Raw genomic sequence first — 12,035 nt, 5'->3', positions numbered from 1 at the left:
TATGACAAAATGCCTGCCCTGTACATCATGGACCAGGTTAGTACCTTGTATGGTACCAAGGCTAGAGGCTCAAATTTTATATTGCTCATAATATTTTTTGTGGAATAAATAGCACGAAACGACCTCGGTTTTAATATTTCGTTACAATATTGCTTTGCCCCTTTTCCTAAGATCTCTTGTTCTCATTAACTTATCGGTTTTTTACTTATTGTGACAACAGAAAAAACACAAGAGCTTTGAATCCATCATGCTGCAAGTGGCAGGGCAACAATTGTCGCGTTCGCTTGGCAGGCACCTGAACCTGGATATTACGTTGTTTTAGCGTCATTTAGAGACTTTTTGTGCTATCATTACTATTACTTTTTTTTTTAGCGACGTCTAGCGACTTTAGAGGTCCATTTTAGTGACAAAGATTTATCAGAAGTTGGCATACCTGTCCCCACGGCCTTCTAGTTTGTAGTGAAACGTCTTAATCGCGACGCTACTGCGCAAACTCATAATAATTTCAATTACACTGCTCCGCCTATTTAGTAGAATGCGTTAGAGTCTAAAGAAAGCGAAATACAGTACAACGTGATCTGTTGTGACGAGAATTCAAGCCCCCGCATACCGGTAAGGCATCATGTCGCAAAACGTTCACGTCTCAGTATTTTTGATAAAATAAATATTAATTATTGAACGCCTTGAAAAAGGCGCAAATATTAAGGATATTGCTGGACAGTTTAAGAAAATATTTATTTATTGTTTATTTATTTATCGGTACTTATTTATTTATTATTTACTTATGTATTTAAACATTACCGAGCGGGCTAGCGGCGTGGTAGAGAACTGGCCTTGCATTCGGGTGGTGCGGGATTCGATCGCAGGGGCCGGAAATCCTAACTGAGGTTTTTCATGGTTTTCTCAGTTATTTCCAGGCAAAGGCTGGGATTGAAAGTCCGAGCATGGACGGCGATCCTTCCCTTAATCCTTTCATATGTGTGAGTGAATGCTGTGTAATGTCTTAAACGTTTGTGTTGTATCGGAGGTGGCCCTGGCATTGAGCTGATCCCTCATCTATGGAGGCCCTCCATGCCCTTGTGTGGTCAAAAAAGCATGTATGTGATCCAATAGATTAATTCCTCTCCCGACAGGTCGCGGCCCTGTAAGGCCCGTGTGGCTTGGGTCGTATAAATGAACCTAAAAGGGAGAGGTATTATAGATTTATTAATTTGTCCTACAGAATAATATCTGTAATATTGACAATTAATATTTGAGGAGAAAAATTCACTCCGGCGCCGGGGATCGAACCCGGGTCCTTGGTTCTACGTACCAAGCGCTCTGACCACTGAGCAACGCCGAATTCAATCCACAGTACCGGACCGAACCCTCCTCCTTCAATGATTCCCTTTGTGGTCTGACTCCATGTTAGGCATATATGTTGACGTATATGTCCAATGTCAACTGCCATTATACTAGGAGCGCACTCACTTGAGTGACTTGTTTGGCCGGGATTCCGCAGTTACGTGCACAGTAATCTGTACAAATATATGCACTGCAGCTATTAGAATATTATAGATTTATTAATTTGTCCTACAGAATAATATCTGTAACATTGACAATTAATATTTGAGGAGAAAAATTCGCTCCAAGTCACTCAGCTAGGAGCGCACTCAGCTGAGTGACTTGGAGCGAATTTTTCTCCTCAAATATTAATTGTCAATGTTACAGATATTATTCTGTAGGACAAATTAATAAATCTATAATATTCTAATAGCTGCAGTGCATATATTTGTACAGATTACTGTGCACGTAACTGCGGAATCCCGGCCAAACAAGTCACTCAAGTGAGTGCGCTCCTAGTATAATGGCAGTTGACATTGGACATATACGTCAACATATATGCCTAACATGGAATCAGACCACAAAGGGAATCATTGAAGGAGGAGGGTTCGGTCCGGTACTGTGGATTGAATTCGGCGTAGCTCAGTGGTCAGAGCGCTTGGTACGTAGAACCAAGGACCCGGTTTCGATCCCCGGCGCCGGAGCAAATTTTTCTCCTCAAATATTAACTAAAAGGAAGAGATTAAACTAAGGTAAAGAGAGAGTGATTATTTAAATATTTATTTATTTGCTTGGCTTGCTTGCTCATTTATCTATCTATCCATTTGCCCATTTATTTGTTTATTTATTTATTTAGTTAGCCTATTTATTCATTGGTTCGTTTATTTATTTACTTATTATGTTTATTCGTTTGCTTATTTATTTATATATTATTGTGTTTTATAAATATATATATTCTAGGAAATAAACTTAATTTATATTAACGTTGTATCAGATTCACTTTTTACAATTAATTAACTACTGTTAAATATTCATTCCCGTATGATCGATGTTTTCCTGTCCATAATATTCCTAGACTTTCATGCTCTAGTAAGACCAGACTACATAGTCTGGGTCCACACCTGTGGAGTAACGGTTAGAGCGTCTGGCCGCGAAACCAGGTGGCCCGGGTTCGATTCCCGGTCGGGACAAGTTATCTGATTGAGGTTTGTTCCGGGGTTTTCCCTCAACCCAATATGAGCAAATGCTGGGTAACTTTCGGTGTTGGACCCCGGACTCATTTCACCGGCATTATCACCTTCATCTCATTCAGACGCTAAATAACCTTAGATGTTGATAAAGCGTCGTAAAATAACCTACTAAAATAAAATAAAATACATAGTCTGGACTAGGCTGTGCCGATTGCAGGGGACTTGCTCCGCTTGTTAGGCTATATCTAAGTAGGTAAACATTGACTTTCTCCTATATCGACGGAGCAGTGTATAATGCACCAAAATGCTTCAAGTCGACTGTTACAGAGTAAAGTAACAAAGTGATAAACATAAGTTTATTATAACTATACTAATAATAAATCTGTAGCCAAAATTGTTCTGGTAGTTTTCGATTTTCCAAAAGTAATTGGTGTTAACATGTATAATTAACCATCCTGAAACCGAAAATAGCTTTTTTGAAATTTTTGTTTATATGTCTGTATGTTTGTTACCTTTTCACGCGATAATGGCTGAACCGATTTATATGAAAATTGGAATATAAATTAAGTTATTTGTAACTTAGATTTTAGGCTATATGGCATTCAAAATACTTTATTTAAAAGGGGGGTTATAAGGGGACCTGAATTAAATAAATCGAAATATCTCGCTTATTATTGATTTTCATGAAAAATATTACATAACAAAAGTTTCTTTAAAAATAATTTCCGATAAGTTTTATGCTATATAAAATTTTGATAGGACAGACACTTAATGATATAAATGAGTTTTAAAATTACAATAACAACGCCATCTAAGGTGCTGTACTGAAATAAAAACAAATGAATTCGTCTATATGGGGCCTTGGACAACAACAATCGAAAGCTATTAAACATAGCCAAAGAGAATGTTTCTGTGTTTGTATGAAGTAATATCGGAAGGTAATTAATTGTTTAATTATTATTTCACCATTGGAAAGTGTAGTTTCTCTAGATGGGCATAATTCTACAATGTTATTACCAGGGAACGGATTTATATGGACTAAAAATATATGAAATATGTAAATATATATGTAGTTATTTTTACCAAAATATGGAATTAAATATGGACTTAAAATTATAAAAAAATGACTATGTACGTTAAATATTGGTACATTTTAATCAAACTAAACAAAAAATATAATGGACGTACCTTATCTTCCAATGTAGTTTCAACAAAACACAATTTTTATTGTCTGTTACCATAACAATAGGTTACAAACATTTCTTTCAAGTGCTGAAAAGTGAATCTTCTTCTATTGTCTCTGAGGATAGATTTATACTGACTAAAAGAGCGTTCGACGTCACAAGAAGTAACTGGTACATAATTCAATTTCACAATGTCTGCTGGGGATAAGTCCAAGTTAATCTTCACTGTTGATTCACCACTCATCACAGCAACAACCTTTTGTAGTTCTTCATATCCAGGGTTTTTTGAAAGTACAGTGTCCACCTTAGCTCTTACTGCATCTGCAACTTTACCTCTACCACGATTCAGTTGTTCCACAGTACTATTTATAATTTCAAAACTTTCAGATAGTGAAAGGTGCCTATTTTGGAGACTTTTGAGCGTTTTTATGATGCATGAAAATGTATGCTGAATGTGAGCTAAGTCATTCTTCACACTTATGTCACAGGTAACTGTTTTCGCAGTATCAATTGAGACTGCATCTTCAGAGTCCAATGCAAGGAGAACATTGTTAATAGAGTCTATATGTTCGGCATAATATTCAACTGCTTCTAGCCATGTACCCCATCTAGTTAAAATTGGCTTTGGTGGCAATGGAATTTCAGGGTACATTTCTTTCAACACGTTAACTCTACTGGGAGCTTTGAGAAATACTTTTTTCACTGATGAAATCAACAAATCTACTTTAGGGAAATTGTCTCTGACCACTTCTGCCACACGATGAAATGCATGCGCCACACAAGTAAAATGAGTCAATTTAGGATATACAACAGATAATGCTTGTCCAGCTTTGACCATATAAGGGGCAGCATCGCTAATAAAGAATAACACATTATCGTACATAATACCCTTTGGCCACAGGATACCCATAGCTTCGTTGAACAGTTTAACTATAGTTTTGTTATTGCACTTTTCTAGAACATCACAATGTAAAAGAATTCGTTCAGAATATTGTTCACTTAACAAACCGATAACTACATTACCAACAAGTCTACCTTCTTTGTCGGGAGTCTCATCAATGGAAACCCAAATTGAACTATCTTTAATTTCATCTCTTATCTTCTGTATTGTCTCATCGTAGATGGATGGAGCATACGTCTTCCTAAGTGTTGACTCATCCGGGATTGTATGTTGAGTATATTTTTCAAGGAATTCCCTGAAGACCTTATTCTTTAGTTTGTAGAGAGGAATATCAGCAGAGATGAGAGAACGGCACAGGTCGATGTTAAACTCAGATCTTACATTCGATGTTGTTGGTTGTGTTAAAAACAATTGTCTCTGCTTGGAATTTAATTGTTTGTTGGCCTGATGTTTACTAGTTGTAATGTGTTGTTGCACCAGGAACTTTTGTGTAGATGATACTGCACACTGACACAAATTACAAAATAATATTTTATTGTCAGTTGATAAACCATCTTCTTTAAATTCTGAAATGTAACTTGTTAGTTTTGATTTTAAATTGACTGAATGACGTACTTTTGGCATATTTACCGTCTTTATAGTATGATTTACAAAACTGAACCTATGTGTACTCTGACTGGCATTTAACTGTTGAGCTGCACAACTGAAGTCTGTTAAAAATTTTAAATTAAATTAATACAGTTTTGTAACTTACTTTCCCATTGTTGATAGGACTGCTAATTTTCAAATAACTCTGATGTTAAAGGGATTACTGAACATGTGTTTAAATCTCTATTGTTGAAATGTATTTTTAAAAGTTAATGGAATTTTGTTTTGTTTTATTGTTAAACCTAATATAATATGGACTGTTTTATATGAAATATGGAAAATATATGGAAATTAACGAAAATATGTACTAAACTCTAAAATATGGAAAAATATGGAAAATAAAAGTAGGATTTTTCAACCCTACACATTGTGAAACATAAAGATAATGCAAAATATAAATTATATTAGCTTTATAAGTAAATATGTATTTACATATAAATCCTTTCCCTGGTTATTACAGTAATTTCTGAAACATATAGCAGGCAATATAAAGTATACACATTAAAACTAAATGATATGTCAATCTTCATTAAACTATGGTTGCATGTAATAACAATTAAAAAACATGTTAAAGGAATTGTCATTACATCAAATGATTGACCTCTGGACCAAAATGACCGCATTTTAATTATTTAAATACAATTTAAATTAAGTAACATATTAAACGATTTATCCTTCAATCATACACGAATGTTCCCTGGATCAAACGTCCTATTTTAATTATGTAATTACTTTATATTTATTTCTAACAGGTGCAGCGGAGCGCACGGGTACGGCTAATATTGAATAAGAACTAGAAGTTAGTGTTGATAGTACGACTTATTTTGAAGATATTGAATGGAACATAAGTTTTTGAGTTTAGGTAAGTGCGGGATACTCACGCTGTTAGTGAACACTGTGTTGATAGCGGGCCCTGTCGTTGATATAACATAGCGATGCCCTAGGACGATCCAGAACATGCTCAAGAAACGCACGCCATGCAATACGGGCATTGAGTCCCTGGATGTATCGGCGCTCAGTAGCTTGGAGCCATGGCGACGCAGAGAGAACGACATCAACAGCTCTCGGCGATCTCCTGCAAAGCAAGACAGTTACGAGAAATAAAAGTAGGAAAGGGGGAAAGTTGAAAGCAAAAGGAAAGCAACGAAGAAAAGTTGGTGAATTAGTGAAGGAGGGAAAGATGAAGAGAATAAAGAAAAATAAAAAGGAACGACAGAAAGAATGGAGAGTCGAAGAAGTATAGTTGCAATATGCCGCGGATTTCGCGGACAGTCTGTGATTTTATAGAGTAAGAAGAAAGTCCGAGCCGAAAAGACAGAAGTCCACCATCTTGAATACAGTCGGACATAAATCTGGAAAATTGCAATAATTTGTGAGATAGTGTCGGAATGATATTCACATAGATGCCAAGATTATGCATATCGTGAATTGAATAAGAGCCTTATCTTTGACCAGTTGATATCTCTCCTATTGGGCAACAATGAGGAAAGTTCTGAAACATCTGAGTAAATTTTTATCTCAGCTGTGTTTCTGTGAAACGTTACAAAAAAAGTACGATTATTTAGTCCTGACAGTCGCCGGAGATTTGCGCCTAGGTCAGGCGAGTCCATTTAGTTACGCCAAGGGATGTATGGGTTATTCACTCGCTTGCCTTCGAAGCGATCGGATGTCATGCGTGCGATAGAGCGGTATGTTTCCAGTACAATTAAGCTGTACTGCATTCCTTCACCGACAGCTCGCCCTTATCTCTACTCCGGAACTCTCCTCACTCCTCCTATTACTTCCCTCCTTTCGCGTCGCTGAGCTGTCAGGACTAAATAATCGGTCTGTACATAGAATTTCGGAAAATTGTATACTTTTATTTCTCTATCCTAGGTATAATGTCAATGTTGAAAGAGTATTTTTCTTTACTATGACACCTTACTACATCATACCATGAAAATGGTACGGGACGTGGTGTTTCAACCAATCATGGCTGCTTATCCTACAGTTTTTAACACCTCCGTAGCATTTGTCTTTATCGCCTCCCTAGCATTTGTTTCCTTGTTTGCCAACATTGCACTTCCCGTATTTGCACCTATTAAAATGATTCATGTTTATTTCATCATCCTTAATTAAAACTTTTCTATCATTTATCTTGTGTATATTATTTAGGATTTGTTACAGCTTCTGTTGTATGAGATTATATATAGTCACGTATCAGAGATTTTTTAATATACATGGCTTTCATTTCAAAACTTCCCACTTCGAAATTTTAAATGGTACCCCCTATATTTTATACTTAATACGAAAGAGCATTCAATTGCAAACCCAGCAATCTCCAGTCTTTCTCATTTTCTGTCTTCCTCTTAGTCTCCGTAAAATATCCATATATCTTCATGTCGTCTATTACTGTATTTGATATCTTCTGCTCCGAACTCTTCTCCCGTTCACCATTCCTTCCATTGTATCCATCAGTAGACAGTTTCTTCTCAGTCAGTGACCCAGCCAATTCCTTTTCCTCTTTCTGATCAGTTTCATTATTATTCTTTCTTCATCCACTCTTTCCAACACAACTTCGTTTCTTATTCTGTCTGTACATTACACACGCTCCATTCAAGAAGTACTTGAAATGTGAATATGGAGAAGAATGGAGCGTGTGAAATGGATAGACAGACTATTGACCCGAAATGTCAGTAATTTGATTGAGTTTATGGAACTGAAACCTGCTCATTTGAGTTGCTTGAATGTTTTCTACACACGTAACTCATTGTTGCCAGCATAACAACACAACAGCGCGAATATACAGCTCTGTTTCCTTGTCACAAAATGTTAACGAGAGTTTTTTTACCTCCTGGCTGTAATCCCGACATATTGCTCAAGATCTGACGTCGACATGGCTTAAAATAATCCGACATGCATCTCGGAAACTTCCTCATTGTTCTGTCGTTAAACTCTTTCTGCCTCGTTATTTTAATTCCTCATTGTTTGACTAGTCAAGATGTTTCAGACCTTTCTTACACATTTTTAACAGATAACTTAATTGTACTTAGATAACATTAGATTTAACTTAATTCCATCAAATATGCGCCGCACTAATACATCTGGATAAAAGAAAATCCACATTAAACATCTGACAATTTATATGCAGTTGTTTAATTGTACTTTACCTTTATTCATTATGTCGTAGGCCGTGCTTAGGACCACCACAATGCCAAATGCGGAGAACACAGCTCTGAAATAAACGCACCAATAATTATGTCTGTTACCAGGATTAAAAACCAATATATTGTCTCTATGTATTACACAACTCTCTCTTTATTATTCAATTTGCACCTTTCAACCATTCGTTATCTTATGTGGACATTTGAATTAATTACAGAAAGTCTTATGTGATTGAGAGATACTCGTAGTTAATTTTTTTATTTTATACTTATTTTATACCAGTACATATTCTTAATCATTACTTCCTAACTTCCTTCTTTACTTATTAATAATTTGACTGGGCTCCTCATTATGTATTTTGTAATACGGAGCTACAATTGCAAGAAGTTTATTCCTACAAATCTTGCGAATTCATATGTATTTACACCTACAAATTTTGCGGATCCAGATTCAGTTCTTAATAAACCAATTGGAGATTTGTCCCTTTCTATTGCAAGTTGGTTATTTTCCTTTGTCTAATTTCTCCCTGCGTTATATCATTTTGTGAATACTGGTTGTCACGTGTCATTTTTCATCGGCTAAGAGTGATATAGAGGGCGGAAGAGAACCTATTACATTAATTCACAGAGATAATAGATCAAGTCATTTCGAACAAGTTTTGCCAAATAAATTTTTTGATATGTCCAATAGTTATGAGAATACGAAATGTAATGTGTTGCAACGCTGCAAAGAGTAGCAGTGCTCCTTGAGGTCATTGCTCCGCAGTGGCCGTGACTGTAACTGCAATTATCCATTCCGCAAGACTTGCGAGAGGAGAACAAGTAACCAGTTATACAATAGTGGTAACTGTATACATTTTTTGTGTGTTTCTGTAGTGATACTCGTAATGTTAAATGTTGCTTCTAATTAAAAATTATCAATAACCAGTAGCGATTTAACTGTAAGTCGGACCTTATTTCTTATTTATATTTTTGGTCCATTTGACCTCAGGAAAGCCCTTCATAAGTGGCGGCAACACTTAGTGAATCACCCTGTATATTGCTGTCTCGTATTCTCTCTCGCCTGGATCATCTGTCTAATGATTAGGTTTTTAGGTTTTTAAGAAATCATTTTAGGTTATTGGAATAGGTGAAATGGTTTTTTTTTTTAGGTTTTTTGTTCAAGCTGTGAAAGGTGTCGCAAAAATTGCTTGATGTAAAAATGTACTTTTACAATCAATTTTAAATAACATAACTTTTTCCTCGGTGGAATCATTTCCAATCCATGTCGTAATAAATGTTATTTCATTTGTTTTAGCATAGCTTAACAAAATACAAAATATACAAATTCAAAATATAACACCAGAAGCACCGGCATAAGACAGACTGCACAGAGATCTCAGAAAAGTTCACAATTCATACCCGCACATGCAAGATCATAGTCTTCTATCAGGGAACATGCCCGAAAACTTCACTAATGCGATTTTTTCGCAGGTCATTCACATCTAGAGAAAGTTCAGTCACTTCTTACTCTTCTACTGGCATATCATATCGGCGATCAGTGGAAATTCCAAGACACATAGTCCCAGTCATTGCCCTTGAGATAGTGAAGCCTCTGAAGGACGACCCGCTATACAGAGAAAGACGGAATTCCCTGTTAATCATTTAAAACAAAAGACTGAAGGGGCAAAGACCGCAGATTGGGTTACTTTCTTCAGTGCAGAAGGATAAAAATTATAAGTATATTAGTCGACCTGGTTGGCGAGTTGGTATAGCGCTGGCTTTCTATGCCCAAGGTTGCGGGTTCGATCCCGGGCCAGGTCGATGGCATTTAAGTGTGCTTAAATGCGACAGGCTCATGTCAGCAGATTTACTGGCATGTAAAAGAACTCCTGCGGGACAAAATTCCGGCACATCCGGCGACGCTGATATAACCTCTGCAGTTGCGAGCGTCGTTTAATAAAAAACATAACATAACTTATAAGTACAGTTATATAAAACGCAGTAAATATAGAAGAATAAATATTAATTATGATTTAGGTTTTTTTTTAGTTCTTAAGGTCCAATTTTAGGTTCAACAGAATTTAATATATAACTCTTATGACCATGATTCGGAAAATTATCTTAGAAATTATGAGTTGAGAAATAAAGGAGAAAAATAGGAAACAACTATAAATCCGGTCCCTACTAATGATGCAAGATATATAAGAAAAACATTGAAATCTGTTGCTGGTGGTTTTTAACTTACATCGCCACACAGTCCAGCGACGTGTAGATCTTCTCGTCCTTAGTATGGCAGTCCTGGTCTGTGAGGGTGACAACGACGTCTTGGCCGAAATACTCTTGTAGTCCGGCCACCAGGTCTTGAGCGCCACACGTTGAGGGAATGCAGAAACCCCATCGAAGACTGAGGGTTCTCGGAGACCCCAGCTACGTCACATACAACACAGATGTTGATGCTATTATTAGGCCTACATATAAATAACATTTAAATACTGAATTTTTTTTTTTCGCGTAACTTACTGTAATTTCCATATCAGTGAAGTTCAGAAAACTAATTTATACAAGTTCTGACATTGTATCATCATCATCATCATCATCATCATCATCATCATCATCATCATCATCATCATCATCATCATCATCATCAGAACTTTTTCGTTTTAGATCATGTGATCTGTAACGATAATCTAAGAAAAATGGCCTTGATCTCTCCATCAATCTCTTGGTCTTCCTTGATCTCTGTGTCCTATTCTCTATTTACTGAGGCTAATCTGGAAGTCTCTCCCTTTCAGAAACGAAAAGTAACGATAATGTATCGTTTTATATGGTGAATATTTTATATAAATAATAATAATATTAATAATAATAATAATAATAATAATAATAATGATAATAATACCTAGTAATAAATTAATATAATAAATTCACGGAACTTTAAAGTTCTGTACTTGAATTATGTTTTCCTGAAATTTTAAGCAAAGAGTTCAATGACTTTCTGGCTAAAATTGGGGAACTTGCTACCACAAGTGAACATCTTTCTTAGACCAATGCCAGATACAATCAAAAAGAGCAGGAGGAAAACAATAGAAAGAATGTTTAATATCACATCAACAAGTCCATTTGTTCTTTGCATAAACATTTTAGCATCTTTTATTTACATACTCAAGTTCAAATCTATAGTTAGTCTTTCCATATGATTTATTTTCTGTTTATCTTCATATGATTAAGAAAGTGTGTTTTATAATGGAGTATTTATTTTATTCATAATTTATTGTTTCTCATCAACACAGCACAACTACATGCATAATTATATGTCGCCAGATATCGCACTGTTTTTTCCTACGCTCGCGCTCTTTTCAATAACGTATTTGCCAGGAAGAAAGTCAGCCCTAACATGGAACAAATATTCGTTATTTATTGCAGTCACCTCGAATCGAGTTGTCAACTGAATGGCACGGATAAGACCTTTCCCCTTGCTCTTTGCACCACCGTGAAGCTCCATCGAATGGATTACAAAACACTTCTGCACATGCCCATACAGAGATGGTTGGCATCTGGCTCGAATGACGAAGTTATTGTATGTACAGCTATACAGCAGCGCATGAGCGGGCGAACGTCATTGTTACTCTGACACGACGCGGCGCAGTAGTTCATATCGATGGTC

At 36.1% G+C, this 12,035-nt stretch overlaps 1 protein-coding gene across 2 annotated transcripts in view; it reads right to left on the bottom strand.

Moving 5' to 3' along the window:
- LOC138709353 (nose resistant to fluoxetine protein 6-like) overlaps positions 1–12,035 on the bottom strand; it is a 65,853-nt gene that overhangs the window by 30,317 nt on the left and 23,501 nt on the right. For both annotated transcript variants that reach the window (XM_069840065.1, XM_069840064.1), the window contains exons 3-5: positions 10,617–10,798; positions 8,396–8,460; positions 6,128–6,321 (exon numbers count right to left, since the gene is read on the bottom strand). In XM_069840065.1, the coding sequence (XP_069696166.1) occupies positions 6,128–6,321; positions 8,396–8,460; positions 10,617–10,798 (441 nt within the window). The remainder of the gene's footprint in view (positions 1–6,127; positions 6,322–8,395; positions 8,461–10,616; positions 10,799–12,035) is intronic.

This window comes from Periplaneta americana, chromosome 11, assembly GCF_040183065.1.
Source record: "Periplaneta americana isolate PAMFEO1 chromosome 11, P.americana_PAMFEO1_priV1, whole genome shotgun sequence".
Classification (NCBI taxonomy): Eukaryota; Metazoa; Arthropoda; class Insecta; order Blattodea; family Blattidae; genus Periplaneta; species Periplaneta americana.
This window is presented reverse-complemented; position numbering and strand designations above follow the sequence as displayed.